At 41.1% G+C, this 18,940-nt stretch overlaps 1 protein-coding gene and 1 long non-coding RNA gene across 3 annotated transcripts in view; one reads left to right on the forward strand and one right to left on the reverse strand.

Moving 5' to 3' along the window:
• On the forward strand, positions 1-16,158 carry LOC138849648 (uncharacterized). Its single transcript, XR_016233934.1, has 3 exons — positions 1-142; positions 13,337-13,421; positions 13,960-16,158. It is a non-coding gene; the product is annotated as an uncharacterized LOC138849648 (long non-coding RNA).
• The window catches only part of SDHAF4 (succinate dehydrogenase complex assembly factor 4), a 20,198-nt gene continuing 11,179 nt past the window's right edge, over positions 9,922-18,940 (reverse strand). For both annotated transcript variants that reach the window (XM_089333047.1, XM_089333048.1), the window contains 2 exons: positions 14,933-15,085; positions 9,922-10,341 (listed from right to left, as the gene is read on the reverse strand). In XM_089333047.1, the coding sequence (XP_089189173.1) occupies positions 10,232-10,341; positions 14,933-15,085 (263 nt within the window). In that variant the 3' untranslated portion in view covers positions 9,922-10,231. The remainder of the gene's footprint in view (positions 10,342-14,932; positions 15,086-18,940) is intronic.

Consider the following 18,940-nt stretch of genomic DNA (forward strand, 5'->3'; position numbering starts at 1 on the left):
GCTATGAGATGGGAATCACTCTCAGCTCCTCCAGCTCCCCTGCAAGCCCTGTTCAATAGCACACTCACAACATGGCAGCTTACTTGTTCAAAGCCAGTAGAAGAAGCTTCCTGCAGTTGGCTACAGTGAAGTCTTATGAAAGGTAATGTGGTCACTGGATTATCATCTTGCCTTGCAGTATAATGCAGACCAATCAAAGGACTAACTATCCTATCATATTCACGGGGTCCCATATGCACTGGAGGGGCAGGGTGTCATACAGTGTTTCTACATCAGAAGGAGGCAATCTTGGAATCCGTCATAAAATTCTCCCTGCCACAAATACTCAATTACTCAGCACTGAGTAAACATCTACTGAGTTTCAGTAAATACCAGCACTATTCTACAATTTGGAGTACAAGCTGAAGAAAATAAATTAGAAATCAAAGACAGGTAATGAATCCCATAGCCCAATCAAGAAAACAGACTTGAAAATTAATTTAAATACAAGTAACTAGATTTAGCTAACACTACCATCCTATGTGCACTTCCTATCCCCTCTCCACAGAAGTAAGTCACAATTTAAAAAAAAAATTCAACAATCTTTTAAAACTTGCTATGATTATGTAATATTTATTGTTAACTTCTGAGCTAGGTAGTGTATTGTACACATATATTCTTTCTTGTACAAAGTTTTGCTTTTGCTAGAGTTAACAATTTAATAATTTCCTATTTTAAAACATCTTAATATATTTAATCTTTCATTTATTTGAGGGAGATGGAGAAAGCTCCTACTTACTAGTTTACTTCCCAAATAACCACAAAGCTAAGGTTAGATTAGACCAAAGACAGGAGCTGGGAACGCATTCCAGGTCTTAAAAATGAATGATAAAGACCCACGCTTTTGAGCCTTTCATTTCCTGCTGCCTCCCAGGGTATGCATTAGCAGGAAGCTGGAACTGGTAGCAGAGACAGGACTGAACCCTGGGCACTGTTTTGGAATATAGGTATCTTAACTGTCTTAATGTGGTGCCTTAACTGCTAGACCAAACCTCCTCCCACCACCTTATTTGCATAGTTTTCTATGTACCTGTTTGATAGTTACTTCTAAAATCTCTAACATTCGCTGAATGTTTACAAATAATTTTCCTAGTGCTCAAGCATACCAAATAATAGGTCATTTTTCATGCTTTGCTCCTCGTGGGATATTTCTCTACCACTGACTTCTACATCTACTTGGTTGTTCTCAAGGCTGTGACTTAGCCGAATCCTGGATCCTAGTTCCTGGATCCAATGCATTTTGCTTTATTAGTTTACTCTTTCTGGTAAAGTACAGCCATCAGTAGTTTCCTGAGATGCATGGGAGTATTTTTTTTTTTTTATTTGACAGGTAGAGTTTTAGACAGTGAGAGAGAGAGAGAGACAGAGAGAAAGATCTTCCCTCCGTTGGTTCACTCCCCAAATGGCCGCTATGGTTGGCACTACATGGATCCAAAGCCAGGAGCCAGGTGCCCCATCCTGGTCTCCCATGCGGGTGCAGGGCCCAAGTACTTGGGCTATCCTCCACTGCCCTCCCGGGCCACAGCAGAGAGCTGGACTGGAAGAGGAGCAACCAGGACTAGAACCTGGCGCCCATTTGGGATGCTGGCACCGCAGGCGGAAGATTAACCAAGTGAGCCACAGTGCCGGCCCCATGGTTTTTTTGATTTTCTTTGCTCCTGGTCCTTGCCGTCTAAAAGCATTTTTATTCTATTCTCATATATAATTGGGGATAGAATTCTATGCTCACACTTGATTGACAGGGTATATTAGCTGGTTTGAATTATAAATAAAAAAATTCTCCTTAAAATTTTAGATTGCTTTGCTATTCTATAGCATCCAGTGTTCTGTTAGGAAACCTGGTACTATTTGTTTTTTTCTATGACATTTTTTTCCCTCTTTGGAAACTTTTTGGGAGGGGGAAAAAAACCCTCTATTCTCATATTTGAGTGCAGGTTTGAATCTCTGCTACTATTCACTTCCAGTCCAGTTTCCTACTAATGTGCCTGGGAGGCAGAATATAATGGACCATGTGCTTAGTTCTTGCTACCCACTTGGGAGAGCCACATGGAAGTTCCTGGCTACCAACTTCAGCCTGGCTCAGTCCTTACTGTTGTGGGCATCTTGCAAGTGAACAAGTGGATGGAAGATCTCTCCCTCTCTCTCTCACTCTGGCTTTCAAATAAATAAACAAATCTTTAAAAAGAAAATATTATAGCAGTTGCAATCCAGAGATGAGGAACCATGACTGTTACTACAACTGCCTATTGACTATATAAGTATAGTGACTTCACATTAGAGTGCTACTACAGGCAAATCCAGTTTCCACACTGTACATCTTCCTACTAGCAAGAGAATGGCTCTCTCTCAAATCCCCTCACTCCCCCTTTCTTCTGTTTAAAGTTTTATTTATTTATTTGAAAGTGAGAGATAGGGAGGGAGGGTGAAACAGAGAGAGAGACCTTCCATCTGCTGGTTCACCCCCCCCGAAGGCCTCAATGGCCAGGATTGGGCCAAGCTGAACTCAGGAGCCAGGAGCTTCATCCAGGTCTTCCATGTGGGTACAGGAGCCCAAACACTTGGGCCTTCTTTTGTTGCTTTTCCCAAGCCATTAGCAGGGAGCTGGATAGGAAGTAGAGCAGCCAGGACATGAACCAGGACATGAACCAGCACCCCATATGGGATGCCAGTGTCATAAGTGGCCACCTTACCCATTATACTACAATGTTGGTCCTCTCATATTCCCTTTCAAATCACAAGTGCATCTAACTGGCAAAATTTAATTTGCACACAGAATCCTCACTAGAAATATAGTTTCTGGCATCCTAGCCTCTATAGAATGGAAAAGCTCACCAGAAAGTTGAAATGAAAGACAAGAATCAAGTCATCCCACCACCAGGGTGCAGATACACAGAAAGGCCAGCCATGGCATCTACAGGAGGGACAAGGAGTTGCTATAGGGACGGGCATAATCAGGAATGGCCAATGTATTACTGAGGTTTCTCCATAGAAACAGAACCAATAAGGTGGACAGAACTATATTAGAGGGAGAACAGGCATTGTGGAGCAATATTTCAGTTGCTTCTTGGGATACCCACATCCCATGTCAGAGTGCCTGAATTCAAGTCACTTCCAATCCAGTTTCCTGCTAATGTGTACTTTGGGAGGCAGCAGGTATTGGCTCAAGTAGTTGGGACCTTGCTGTGAACATAGGAGACCTGGGTGGAATTTCTGGCTTCCCACTTTAACCTGAATCAGCTCAAGCTTTGCAGGCATTTGGGTAGTGAACCAGTAGGTGGAAGATCCCACTGTCTTCTCTCTTGCTCGGCATTTCAAATAAATAAATCTTTAAAAATTATATATTATATATATTATTATATGTAGCTTATATATTAGAAGTGATTTATTATGGGGATTAGTTTACATGATTCTAGAGGCTCTGAGTCCCATGATATGCTGACCGCAAGCTGGACTGGAGAAGCTGGCAGTGTAACGGTTTCTGTGTTTGAAGGTCTGAGAACCTAGGGGACTGCTGGTTTAGGTTCTGAAGGCTGGAGAATCTGGAGCTCTGGTGTTTGAGGGCAGGAAAAGACGGATGTTTCAGCTCCAGAAAAGACAGCAAGTTCATTCTTCCTCTGCCATTTTGTTTTAGCTGGCCTCTCTATGGAGGCCTGCCAACATGTAGCAATTCAAGTGCTAGTCTCTCCCAGCAACACCCTCACAGACTCACCTAGAAATCATGTTTTACCAGTTACCTGGGCATAACTTAATCCAGTCAAGTTGACAACCTAAAATTAGCCATCACAATCAGGATTAATTAGCTGAAAAAGGATTAAAGGTATGACATGAATCATGTAATTTTCCCCCCTTTTTTGAAGTAGAGAACCATTTCCCCTATTTAGTTTAAACCTAGCTGTATTCCACCCAGGACTGCAGTAAGTGAGAAGAGTTACATGTTGGCAGCGAGAGGCAGGGGGCATGCTAGTCAGCATTAACCTACATAAAACTGGGAAATAAAAAGATTCAGATTGCCAAGCTGAGACATTTGGTTCACAGGTATGGATGATGATGGAAGGTTGTGACTCATATAATCAAGGGTTCAGATTTGATATGAGACAACCCACGCAAAGTCCTGACATCTCTGAGCAGCAGAATAAAAATGAGATGACTATCAAAACACAATCTTGTGTAAGCACTATTAAAAATAAGGAATCTAGCTGAGTCACTTAGAAACAAGACAAAATACTATATTCTATGGCAAACAAAGAATCTAAATTTTATATGCCTTTAAAGTTGTAGGTGCCAATTTGAATACAATGACCTCCTGTACTAAGGAATACATAATATTTTAAGCTACAGGTTACAGTCCCAGTCTAGAACAACTCAGTTTATAAATTCAGATTTTTTCCAAGGAGGCTAAAGACAAGCTCTGCAAAAAACACATTCCTCGTTTTTCCTTTGTGCACGTTTTAACTTCTAACATTACCTTGTAAGTTGTTTCTAGAAGCTCTTTTGTTTGATTTTCATCTCATTCTCATACCTGCATCAACCACGAACTCCATTTTCAATCTGTCCATGATTCCTTTTTACTAGCAAGAGCTCATGAGAAGTATTCACATTTCTAAGATTCTACTTGCTAAAACTAAGTTAGAAACAAAGTCTAAATATATTTACTATCTAAACCTTACCTAAAATATAGAATGTTGCAGAATTTTAAGTAACTTTTGTAATTAAATAAATCATTAATTTTTCATGATTAATCAATGCCATATAAAAGACACAAAAATACAGGTTCAAATGCCCAATTTCTATGGAAATACTCTCCAAACAAGCAGGAATCAAAGGACATGCAGATTTTATTTTTACACTTTCATGTTGTGTGTCCCAATAAAACTGATTTTCAGCTAAATACATTGCAGATGATTGTGCTTCCCCCCAAACCAAAGGGAACTTCCTAAGTTTGACAAGACTACCACTTTCTGAGCTTGTAGCTAATTGTAGTAGACAAGTAACAATATTTTGAATACCATTTGTACATCTCCTAGTTCCCCAGGGTGAAGTCTGCCTTACCCACAAAGCATTTGGTAAGAGGACACTTTCCAGCCTCCAGGAGGGTACAGGCACCTGAGTTTAGATTGATGGAACCATCAATCTGATACAACTGCACGAGACAGTGAGGCATACTGGGTTAACGTGGGGAAAAGGAAGGCACTGGGGCACAGAGCTCCTGGAGTCCATGGTGGTGGCAGTGGAAGTTGCAGCTTCCTGCCTGCACAGTTGCAATGGATTCCTCTCCAGCCATTATGTGCTGTGGTGTGGTTCTGATAGCCCTTCCAAAGGTCTGGTATTTCATACCTTCCTTTCACCCTAAATCAGCTCAACGGTTTTTGGAAATGTGGTCTGAGGACCTTGGCTCCCAGAAACTCCTTCACAGGGTATGTGTGAGTGGCCCCTTTCCCAGCTACGCAGGTGTGTGAAGCCAGATTTCCTTCACCACACTTCAATCAATATCACAACACAACAGTTTGAATATAGAGGATGATGTAAAAATACAACTGCCTTCTATTGAGTTAAACATTAAAGAGAACTGCAAAAATGTAAAACAACATACTCTTCTCATTTTTTATTTTGGAAACATTATTTTAGCTTTTTAAGTGTTATTTTATGCTAATGTGCATTGGGTTTATTAGAGATTCTCTAAGCCATTCCTGGCCAAAGAAGAACACTTTTATTGAGCAGTCCTCTGCACAACCACTGGAAGAACGCTTCCCTGGTCTTCCCTAAGCTAGCATTGGCTGCTATGAATGATTTAAACAGATTATTACACTACCTCTGGATGTAAGGATGTGTGGGTAACTTTAAGTGAATTAAATTTTTTAAAGGCTGCTCAGTTTAATTCCTGCAAGTATGCATAGACTTAACACATAAAACCAAAAGTCCTTTGGTGTCTTCAACAATTTAGGAACCTCAAAAGATTTCCTATGACCAAACAAGTTAAATCACCGCTATATTCGATTCTGTCATCTTTATTTAAAAATCTTAACAATGAAGAAGGCTGCATTTTTCTTTAATTTGCCATACAGATTTAGGTGGCTATAAGAGAGAAGTTGGTTTAGAAAGAATATATGGCATTTTCTCCCAGTAAGGAGAAGATGTGGGTGCAAAAAGCAGCACATACTTGAACCAAGATCAAGAGTTGATAGGAGGGGCTGGCACTGAAGCATAGCAGGCTAAGCCTCTGCCTGTGGTACCGGGATCATATGGGTGCCAGTTTCTGTCTTGGCTACTCCTCTTCCCATCCAGCTCCCTGCTAATGGCCTAGGAGAGTAGCAGAAGATGGCCCAAGTGCTTGGGCCCCTGCACCCACATGGGAGACCTGGAAGAGCTCCTGGCTCCTGGCTCTGGCTGTTGTGGCCATTTGGGGAGTGAACCAGTGGATAGAAGAACTTTCTGTCTCTCCCTCTCTCTCTCTGTAACTCTGCCTCTCAAATACATAAAATCAAAAGTGTCAACAGGAATGCCATAAAGCAGTGTGTGTTTCTACAAATGAAAGGAGGAAGACAAAGAATAAAGTACCCACAGAATGTAATACTGCCAGTGAAGGCTTATTAATTATTATTTCTTAATTTTACATATAATCTCATATCTATGTTCTTTTTGGGAAAGGAGTGGCAAAAGGAATCTTTAGATATCCCAGAGTCTCAATTGTATTATTCTGCTCAGTTATGGTTAATGTCCATGGAGGCCTATACATGGTAAGCTTAGAACATGCTTGATCATAGAATGAATAGTTTAATAAATATATCACAGAGTCAGTTTAAATTTAAAAAGGTGGAAATGCAGCATTATGAAGAGGCATGTGGTACCAAAAGCTCAGAAAGTGATAGTCTCATCAAACTTTCCTAAGTTCTCTGGCTTGGTAGGAGTGAAGTTCAGTCATCGGCAATGCATTCAGCTCAGTCACTTTTGTTCTAGAACTGTTGTCATATACAAATCAAACACACGCGACTTCATGCCTGGTTTGCAGGGACTCCGTTTTCATTCATCAACAAATATAAACAGCCTACCAGAAAATCTAGCAAACAGAAGACAACTGGCTTTGATTAAAAGAAAGGATCAATTACATGAATGAATGAACTCATCAGGCACTTTTCATTTTACTTTCCTTCTAATTAATCAACCAGTGTTGGTTAATTAATAGTCCATTGCCACTGTTATCCTATTTCCAGAACTCAATCTGGGTTTCCCACATGGTTGGAAAAGACCAAAGTACTTGAACCATCACCTGCTGTCTTGCAGGGTATGTATAAGCAGGAAGTTAGAACTGGAAGCTGCAACTTGAACCCAGGTATTCTTACAGGTTGAAGGAGTGGGATATGAGTGTCTCAAGCAGCATCATGGCTACTGTGCCAAATGTCCACTCCAATAGAATATTTTTAAAAAAGCAGAGTTATTATTTAGCAGTATAAACAGTAACTAAATGATAAATCAATGTTGGGGCTAGCACTTTGGGACAGTGGGTAATGCCATAATCTGCAGTGCTAGCATCCCATATGAGCACCAGTTCGAGGCCCAGCTGCTCCACTTCTGATCCAGCTCTTTGCTATGGCCTGGAAAATCAGTAGAAGATGGCCCAAGTGCTTGGGCCCCTGCACCCATGTGGGAGATCCTGAAGAAGCTCCTGGCTCCTGGCTTCCGATCAGCCCAGCTCGGCCATTGCGGACATTTGGGGAGTGAACCAGAGGATGGAAGATCTCTCTGCTTCTGCCTCTGCCTCTCAAATAAATAAATAAATAAATAAATCTTTAAAAAAAAAGGCAAAGAAATGTTGACAGAAAAGTGATATGAAGACCAAATGACCAGTCCTAACTAGCATACTAGTTTGTTTCTTGGGGGAATTTAGGAAGAATTCTTAGGAAGTTTATTACCTTAAATATTGTCTCCCTATACTCTTCTAAAAATATTGTACTTATAATTCATATCACAAAATTGCCAGCCCTCTGCATTCTGTCTTCCAGAGGCTCTGCAAACCCTATTGTACTAAGTAATTCAGGTATAGCCTGGAGGGCTACAGGCCAGAGGACATACAGCAAAGGATGCCTCCAGGGCCCTGTAATTCGTGTCCTTCCTTTATTCCAAATCTTTAACTGGACTTGACTGTTCCTGACCCAGTTATCAGAAGCCTTTAGGGTAGATGTTTTTGAGCCATCAAAACTGAACTAGCCTATTCCACCCACTGCTTTTCTCATATTTGCCCTCTATATCTGAACTTTATGTTTCACAAACTAATATATATTTTAGTTCAGTTCACCCATGCAAATAATTCCTATTTTTCAATAGTAAAAAAAATTTTTTTTACTGTTGTACTCTCATAAAATAATTTCTTTTCAATTACTTCAGATTTTGTTTTTTAAAACTTTCCCCCAGACGTCTGCAAATCTAGAAAAATACATTGATAACTTAAGGATAGCTAACACTGAGAGGTATGTACTATGCACTGCTCCATGTGGCTAACAGGTTGTACTGATTAATTTCAGGCCTCAATCTGAGGGGGCCATTGGGTACTCAGATCAAAGATTATTTGTGGATGTCTATCTGATGGTGTTTCTGGATGAGATTAACTTAAAAAAAAAAAAAAAGAGTTATTGGGGCGGGCACTGTGGCGTAGTAGGCTGAGACTCTGCCTGCACTGTCAGCATCCCCTATGGGTGCCAGTTCTAGTCCCGGCTGCTCCTCTTCCAATCCAGCTCTGTGCTGTGTCCTGGGAAAGCAGAAGATGGCCCAAGTGCTTGGGCCCCTGAACCCAGGTGGGAGACTAGAAGAAGCTCCTGGCTCCTGACTTTGGATAAGCCTAGCTCCAACTCTTGTGGCCATTTGGGGAGTGAATCAGCAGATGGAAGACATTTCTGTCTCTCCCTTTCTGTCTGTAACTCTGCCTCTTAAATAAACAAAATCTTAAAAAAAGTATTTATTTGTTTGACAGGCAGAATTAGAAAGAGAGAGAGATATCCTCTATCCATTGGTTTATTCCCAAACGACTGCAATGGCCAGGGCCGAAGCCAGGAGCCTGGAACCCTATCCAGGTCCCCCACATGGATGCAGGGATTCAAAGACTTGGCCATCTTTCACTGCTTTCCCATGTGCAGTAGCAGGGAACTGGATTCAAAGTGGAGTAGCCAGGATGTGAACCGAACCCATATGGGATGCCAGCATTGAAGGTAGTGGGCTAATCTACTGCACTACAACGCTGGCCCCAAGATTAACTTCTGAATTAGTGGACTCCACAGAGTAGACTGCCCTTCCCAATGTAGCTGGGCAGCATTCAGTCCTCTGAAGATCAGAACAGGAAAAAGGCAGAGGAAGGAGGAATTCACCCTTATTTCCCTACCTCATTGTGTGAGCTAGGATATCTCACCTCATCTTTACTTGCCCTTTAACTGAAATTTACATCACTGGCTCCCCTGGTTCTCAGGACTTTGGACTTGGCCTAACTCACATCACTGACTTTCTGGGTTTGCAGCTTGTAGAAAGATCATGGGACTTCTCAGCCTCAAGAATTGCATGATTTTTAATCTGTGTGTGTGTGATTTCTCTGAAGAACCCTAATACACATGTATTTATCCATTTAGTTTTCCTAAGTATCCTATGCAGTAGAACAATTATTATCTATAATTTATAAATAAAGACACTGAAGCACAGAGAAATTTAATAACTAATCCAAGGTCCTGTAGATTATAAGCAACAGACTCAGAATTTGAACTGAAGTAATCCGGCTCAAAGTTAAACAGTTTCTGTGACTACTGTGGCCTTCTCACATTATCATGCATCATCATACTATCATGCCTTATGCATATTCCACTCACATTTTTAAAGGCATTATTACTTAGTCCATGGCAGCAAAAATAACTGAAAAATTATTTTATTTACATGATCATTTTATGAGCAACCGATTAATTTAAACTGAAAATGATACAATGAAAGTTTACAGCTCTCATCATTTGTAAACCCCAATACATTTACATTAAAGTTAGTATGTGATAATGTAAAACTATTTTCCCTTTTCTAACTTATTGCAGCAAATTTCCTTCTAAAGCCATCAAACATATTTTTAAACATATTATTAAAATTATGAATTAAAGGATGGAAAGGAAAACTCAGAAATAGTTCAGATATACATATTCATAAAATTATATGAGGTTAAAGAATATGTGACTTAAAAATCAATACAGCGTCCTTTTCGCTCCCAATCTCCATATCGAGTAGGTTCAGGGCCTCTCGGTCCACCTTTTTCCTTGGTAACTGGATTTACATCATCTGGAAATTCTAAGGAAAGAAAGAAGATATAAACAAACCAGTCAAAAGAGACAGGAAAGGCATTATGGCCAATTGTGAAGACAGGGCTGCATAACAGACTAGATATTACAGGCCAAGTTACTACGCAGTCTTCAAATGAGCTGTAAATGCATTCTTTTCCCCAGGCTTGAGAAATCACTTTAGGATGCAATTAATTTTTTTAAAAGATTTATTTATTTGAAAGTCAGAGTTACACAGAGAGAGGAGAGGCAGAGAGAGCGAGAGATGTCTTCTATCCTCTGGTTCACTCCCCAGTTGACTGCAACAGTGGGAGCTGTGCTGAACTGAAGCCAGGAGACAGGAGCTGCTTTTGGGTCTCCCATGTGGGTGCAAGGGCCCATGGACTTGGGCTGTCTTTTACTGCTTTCCCAATCCATAGCAGAGAGCTGGATCAGAAGTGAAGCAGCTGGGTCTTGAACTGGCACCCATATGGGATGCTAGCACTGCAGGTGGCTACCTAACCCGCTATGCTACAGTGGTGGCCCCAGTATGCAACCAATTTTACTACCAACATTAATGACTTAAAATTCTTGGAGCACTTTCAGCCCCTAGTCTGAGAAGCAGCTTCATACGTGCTGTTGAATCCAAACAGAAGGAAAGGGGGCCAAGACTACAGAATGCAAATTCATAGGATATGGAAGGTTTTGAAACAAGATTACTTTGAAGAACCTACTTTTATTTAATGCCTTACTTTTAGAAAAATAGCAAGAACAATAATACCTTACTGTCTTGAGAATTAAACAAATAAATTCACATAAAGGGGCCAGCATTAGTGCTATGTACATGAAAGAGTGCTGATTAGTATTAGTTATGAATATTACTGTTGCTCATCACAGAGTTTTAGCTGCAGCAACTGGTTAGCTGGTAGCGCCATTTATGGACATAACAGCAATCTGAACTTAATACTATGTGTTTATCTTCACTATGAGTCAAGTCCATTTCTGAGTACTTTATACATACTAATTCATTTGATTTTCATAATAATCATATGGGACGGGAAAAATCCTTGTCTCCAATTTATAGAAAAGGAAACTGAGACAAAAGATTAAGAAAGTTGCTCGGGGTGGGCAGGTGGTGCTGGTTGGGATGTCCCCTGGTCTCATAGCCCACATCCAAGTGCCTAGGTTTGAGTTTTGGAGTCCAGCTTGCTGTAATGCAAGGTATCAGGTGGGAGGTATCAGATGATGGCTCAGTTACTTGGGTCCCCACCACCATGTGGGAGACCTGGATTGAGTTCTGGGCTCCTGTCTTTGGTATGACCTAGCCCTGGCTGATGTGGCCATTTGGCAAGTATATTATCAGAAGGAAGATTCTCTTTCTCTCTGTGTCTCTCTGTCTCTGCCTTTCAAATAAAATAAATAAATGAAAAATAAGAAAGCTGCTGAGTGTCACACAACTGCTAAGTAGTACAATTGTGTCATACAATTACTAAGCGGTGTGGCTGAGCTCAACTTTAGACATTCTGACTACAGCCATGCTCAATCCACACTGCTCTGTAGACAGTGGAAGAACCAGCTAACAGGAAGAACTCTGATTCTTAAACAATGTATCTTTTTTTTAAAAAAAATTTATTTGACAGGTAGTTATAGACAGTGAGAGAGAGAGAGACAGAGAGAAAGGTTTTCCTTTCGCTGGTTCACTCCCCAAATGGCCACTACGGCTGGCGCTGTGCCATATTGGCAAAGCTTAGGCCTCTGTGGCCATCTGGGGAGTGAACCAGTGGATGGAAGACCTCTCTCTCTCTCTCTTCCTCTCCTCTCTCTGTGTAACTCTTTCAAATAAATAAATAAATAAAAACTAGGAGATCATCCTTCAAATCATGCAGCCTCTCCCTAGACAAAACAAAGATGATGTAGAAGCTTGAAAAATTTCAAATATTTCTTCATATGTTAATTCTTGCTCTACAATGAATAAACTTTCCCTGAATCTCCTCATCATTCCATTTTCTAAGTAATTTCCTGCTCCATCTTCAAGTTGGCACATCCCTAGACTATGACCTCCCCTGGAAGCCTCTCTAAGAGATGTCCTTCTTCCTCCCACATCTCCAGGACTCACGGGGCATATGAGTCAGCTCAGGCTACCATAATACCATAAACTGAGTAGCATAAACAACAGAAATTTATTTCTCACACCTTGGGAGGCAAGAAACTCAAAATCAGGGTGCCAGCATAGTCAGGTTCTGGCGAGGACTCTTTCTAGCTTCCAGGTGTCTCTGCCTCCTGTGTTCTCATATGGCAGAGACACAGAGTTTGCTCTCTGTGTTTCTTCCCATAAGGTACTAGCCCCATCATCAGGGCCCTGCTCTCATGATCTCATCTGAGCCTGATTACCTCCCAAAGGCTCCAGCTTTGAACACCATCAGATTGTGAGTTAGGGCTTCAGCATATGAATTTGGGGAGTGGAAGAAATATGGAGTTGGGCTTGTGGTAGGGAGGAAGGAATGAGTACAGGATGAGTTTAGTTTTAGAAATATTAATTTTGAGATGTTTAGAATATGCAAAGTAAGACGTTCAGGAGGCAACTGAAGATAAGAGAGTGAAATTTGGGAGAGAGGTCAGTCTAGAGGTATCAATGTGTGAATCACCAACGATGATATTCAAGATCATGTTGGGGTTGTTTGGCCTAGGGGTTAAGATACTGGCTAAGATGCTCTGCATCTTGTATCAAAGAGCTTGGGTTTCAGTCTCAGTTCCATCCTCAATTCCAGCCTTCTTCTAATGAGTACCCTGGGAGGCAGCAGGTGATTGCCACAAAGGCTTCAGTTTTTGTAACCCACGTGGGAAAGCTGAACTGAGTTCTAGGCACTTGGCTTTGGCTGGCCCTAGCACTGGTTATTATAGGCATTTGTGAAGTGAACCAGGGGATGGAAGATCTCCCTGTCTGTGCCTCTCAAATAAATAAAATAATTTAAAAAAAGCATAAAATTAAAAAAAGTATAAAATTAAAAATTTTTTTATACATACAGGAAAAAAGAGTTGAAGAAACAATTCCAAACTGGAAAAAGCGTAACAGAAACCAAGACAACAGATTCCAGGAACAGCTTTAAGGAGGTAACTTCCCCCTGAGGAAACATTTTACCTTTAGATTATTATAGCTTTTTAAAAGTCTCCATTCTCTTGGCTGATTTTTCTGCTTATTATTAGACTGGCATGGTAGACTGCTATAAATCAAAATATTTAACTTAATGAGTAAACAAAAAAAGTTTTTATATTCCAGGAAAGTTCCAGACACAGGTCTCCAAATCCTTTAATGATGTCTTCTTGCCTAGGATGCATCACTGTATAGATGGATTAACTCTCATTTCACTGGAAAAGTTAAGACAAGCAAGACAGTCTTGCCAGGGTCGTAAAGTGATATGTTTATACTTAGGCCATTTAAAATTCTACTTTTTGAATACCTAACACTTGCATATGTTTTACAATTCAAATGTATAAAGGACATGGAATGAAAACAAAGTAGTACTTTAAAAACAAAGTTTTAAGGCATGAGCCAAATCTTATACATACTGAACATAAAATAATGTTACATCTATTATCACACTCATCCTACCAATCTTTGTTCTCAAAATTACCTGTTCTCTCTCTCTAGCCATGTTGCTACAGTGAGAATAACCACCTTCACCTGTGACGAGTCCCACCGGCCACTCTGTTGATTCAGCTGTGGATACCTGATCCGAACTTGGCCTGTGAATTTTCTTTCTAGGGATTTTACATTCAGGAGTAAGAAATTCTGGGCTCAGTCTGACTGCTCTCTTGAACTTAAGAACTAACGGGGGCCATTACTTTCTGCCCAGGGCACTATGAAGCTAGCTTGGAGACAGAAAACAATGGAAAGAAGTGACCAGTCTCAAGAGGAAGAGGGAGAATAATCTGCTTCTGCCAGGATGCACCAGCATCTCTGCCCTTGGGAGTGTCACCTTTACCCTGTACCCTAATGGCAATCTATCACATCTTCTGCTTCCATTTGCTGAAGTAGGTTTCTGCTATCTGTATCAAAGGAACTCTCAACCTATAGAGTTGTGAATAATGAAATCTAACAAATCAAACAATTAAACACAAGCATATAACTGTTAAGGTCTTGGAAAACTTTTTATTTTTTTTGAAGAATTATTTATTTACTTGAAAGCCAGAGTTACAGAGACACACACAGAGAGATCTTTCATATACTAGCTTACTCCCCAGATGGCCAGGCAGAAGCCAGGAGCCAGGAGCCCCTTCTGGGTGTCCTATGTGGGTACAGGGGCCCAAGCACTTGGGCCATCCTCCATTGCTTTTCACAGGCCACAGCTGGGAGCTGGATTGGAAATGGAGCAGCCTGGATTCAAACAGGTGCCAGATGGGATGTCGGCATTGCAGGCAGCAACCCTATCTGCTATGCCACAATACCACCACCCACTTTTTTCTGAAGCTCACATTTATCAATATGATGACTTTACTCTGTTTAAAAATGTCTTATTATTATCAATAAAGACCTCTAAGCAATAAAATATTTCTTTTCTTTCATTTACTTTCACAGTAAGGAAAACCCTTTCTTCAAAAATTAGAAGAGAAGCTTTACTCACTTTTCAGTGGTTCCTTCTCCAAATGGGAGTCCTCTGGTGCATCAAAACGACCTTGTGGTAACCTTGGCTTCTTAAGGGCCTGTGTGACAGGTTTAGACTTTCCTCCTTGAGAAGAACTTGTTTTTCTCAAAGAATGGCACAGGAAGGGTAATCCTAGCAGGGGGGAGAGAGTAGAAAAATAAAAGTTGTTTATTCACTCTATTTTAAAAATTTGACTTATTTGCTTTTAATTTATATGTTCACATTCATCAAAGTTCAAAAGGTACAAAAAAAGACAGTGAAAATTCTTCCCTCTAGGCCTATTTTTAAGACAACCACTTTCCTTCCTTAAGGACAACCAATGTCACCATTCTGAAGAGCTCTGAAATAGGTTGTTTAACCATTGGCAAAATTGTACAAATATATATAAACACATATAACCGCTGGGGTGGGCCAGGCTGAAGCCAGGAGCCAGGAACTCCATCCAGGTCTCTCATGTAGGTGGCAGGGGCCCAAGGACTTGACCCATCACCTGCTGCTTTCCCAGGCAGGGAGCTGAAAGTGGAACAGCTGGGACCTGAACCGGAGCTCCAATATGGGATGCCAGCATTGCCAGTGATGGCTTAACTTGCTGTGTCACAACACCAGCCCCAAAAAGAAACAATAGTTAGCTAATAGTATGACAGAATGTGGGGAAAGAAAATTCCTCTTGTTTCTGTATAGTACAAGGATAGACTTAGACACTGTGCTCCTTGGCACCCGGAAGCTGTACAGCTTTAGAGACATGTCCATGCACATCAGTCGTCAGAGTTGCTGGTAGTGAGACATGTACAAGTAGCTTCATGGTAGAAGAAAGAGGGACTGTAGATGAGAATGATTAAGATGCAAAGGTGAGCCCAAGAACCATGTCTCTTGATTCTAGCTATCAAAGAGTAGATGTTGGGAGGTGTTTAGCCTAGCATTATAATGTGTCCCACATTGGAGTGCCTGGGAATGGTTCCTGGCTATAGCTCCTAACTCCGGCCACCCCCAGATCAGACTGGGAGGCAGCAGTGATGGCTCAAGTAATTGGGTTCCTGCCATCCATGTAGGAGACTTGGATTGCATTTCCAGATCCTCTGGCCCAGTCCCAGGCCTGATCATTTCAGACATTTGGGGTGTGAACAAGAGGATGGGAGTTACGTCTCTGCCTCTCAAAAAAAAAAAAAAAAAAAAAAAAAAAAGAAAAAGAAAAAGAAAAAAAGAAATGCTGAGCAATAGTAGCTAAATTAATGTTAGTATTACATTTTGGCTAGCAGCAGAGTTTTGACTACCTCCACTATATTGGAAGTAGCTGGTAGAGTAAAACTCATCTTAAGACTACAAGGAGGATGGCCGGTGCCGCGGCTCACTAGGCTAATCCTCCTCCTGTGGCGCCGGCACCCGGGGTTCTAGGGTTCTAGTCCCGGTTGGGGAGCCAGATTCTGTCCCAGTTGCTCCTCTTCCGGTCCAGCTCTCTGCTGTGGCCTGGGAAGGCAGTGGAGGATGGCCCAAGTGCTTGGGCCCTGCACCCACATGGGAGACCAGGAGAAGCACCTGGCTCCTGGCTTTGGATTGGCAAAGCGCGCCGGCTGTAACGGCTATTTGGGGGGTAAACCAACAGAAAGGAAGACCTTTCTCTCTGTCTCTCTCTGTCAAATCTGCCTGTCAAAAAAAAAAAAAAAAAAAAAAAAAAAAAAAAAAAGACTACAAGGAGGGGACAGCACTGAGGCTTAGTGGGCTAAGCTTCTGCCTACGGCGACAGCGATCTCATACAGGCACCTATTCATGTCCCAGCTGCTCCTCTTCTGATCCAGATCTCTGCTAACAGCCTGGGAAAGCAGTAGAAGATGCCTCAAGTTCTTGGGCCCCTGCACCAATGTGGGAGACCTGGAAGAAGCTCCTAGCTCCTGGGTTCAGACCAGCCCAGCTCTGGCCATCATGGCCATTTGGGGAGTGAACTAGCAGATGGATGACCTCTCTCTGTAACTCTACCCTCTCAAAAACAAAACAAAAACAAAAACAAAAACAAAAACAAACTACAAGAAAGCCCAGGTATTCTACTAGGTGCTGTTTGTCCAAACTCCAAGTGTATGTAGAATTGTGTTTACAAACAAATAGCAGGCAAGAAGGTGCCCTTCCAAGGAAACAATAAAAGCAAAGGAAAATGAGTGAATCACCATTAAAATACCCTCACACACAACAAACAACTCAGAACTTCTGTTTCTGAGATTTGATAAAGAGACCAAAATCAAAACCCTACAGCTCTAAAACATCTAAACAGCTCAAAAAAGAAACAAAATGTTTCTAAATAAGAGGAAGAGCCTTTAAGAAAGTAAATAATGATCCAAATCTAAAAAGGTAGTTCTATACAGAAAGCAAACATTAAAACTGAACCTGTAGAACTGAAACTGACACTATGAGAAGCAATTACAACTGACTGTTGAGGAATAGCTTACTATTTTATTCTTTCTAGTATTTTCTTTTTCTACTTAATACCATTGGTTGAACTCTTAACACAGAATTATTCTTAGGTGTTTAAATTCAATTGAAAATTGATCCCTATTAAAAATAAGAGTGGGAATAAGAGAGGGAGGAGATGTACAGTTCGGCATACATTCCCACAGACTTACACCTAAGGGTAAGGCTAAAAATTAGCTATAGGACTTCAAATTCCATTAAGTTGGCAGGTACTAATGCCATCTTACATGTTAAAGTGATCATATTAAGTGTGTAACTGATCATATAGATAGGATTAAGTGTCAAAAGGATCACATAAATAAGACCAAGTGTCTAGGAATAACAATAGATAGATTTAAAAAGGAGAGAATGATCCAACATGACAAATGTCCTAAATAGCACTCTGACCTCAGAATCAGCATTTCAGGCATGGAAAGCCAAGACACTGTGGCAAAAAAATGGCCTACATGAAAGATCTCTGTGAGTGAAATCCCAGTGGAAAGAAGGGACCTTCAAAGAAGGAGGTACCTTTCTCTGAAAGGAGGAGAGAACCTCCACTTTGATTATGGTCCTGCCTCAATAATGTCAGAGTTTGTGGACTCAAAAGGCTTCCATATCCTTGGCAGCTCATGACAAGAGCCTTGGGTGATTACTGACGTCATAAATAAGAGTGTCAATTGTTAAATTATCAACAGGAGTCATTGTGTACTCGCTCCACATGTAGGACCTCTGTCCTTAATGAATTGTTCTATGACAATTAACAGTAAAACTTGTCTTCAAACAGTACTCTATACTTTTTGTGTCTGTGTGGGTGCAAATTGTTGACATCTTTACTTAGTAGAGTTAATCTTCTGCACATAAAGATAATTAAAAATGAATCTTAATGAAGAATGAGATGGGAGAAGGGGTATGAGGTGGGACATTTTGGGGGTGGGAGGGCGGGTATGGTGGGGGAGAACTGCTATATTCCAAAAGTCGTACCTATGAAATGTATATTTATTAAATAAAAGCTTTCTAAAACAAACAAACAAACAAACAAAAAAATCCAAACTGAACTTGCTACATATCCTGTGCCTTTTCTTGCCTAATGCCTTGGTGGTGGAGCTTTTTGAATAGCAGGGATATGACAGTATGTTAAGCCTGAGCAAAACAGAAAGCCTATTAGAGGCCAGAAGTCAAGGAGCCTCACACTCACTGAGAAAAGAAGGCGAACAGGAAGATTTAAGAAATGCACACAAACCACCTGGGGGATCTTGTTAAAATGGGACCAGGCTTTGATGCTGAGGTTAAGACACTGCTTGGAATACCAGCACCCCATATCAGAGTGCCTGGGATGGAGTCCTAGCTCAACTTTTTCTTTCTATATTTATTTATTTGAAAGTCAGAGAGAGAAGGGGAGAGACAGAGACAAAGATCTTCTGTCTGTTGGTTCACTCCCCAAGTGGCCACAATTGCTAGGGCTGAGCCAGGCTGAAGCCCGGAGCTAGGAGCTTCATCTGGGTCTCCCACGTGCGTGGCAGGGGCCCAAGCACTTAGGCCATCTTCTGCTTT

This window comes from Oryctolagus cuniculus, chromosome 5 (genome assembly GCF_051225735.1).
Source record: "Oryctolagus cuniculus isolate XC-2025 breed Fujian yellow rabbit chromosome 5, ASM5122573v1, whole genome shotgun sequence".
In the NCBI taxonomy this organism is placed as follows: Eukaryota; Metazoa; Chordata; class Mammalia; order Lagomorpha; family Leporidae; genus Oryctolagus; species Oryctolagus cuniculus.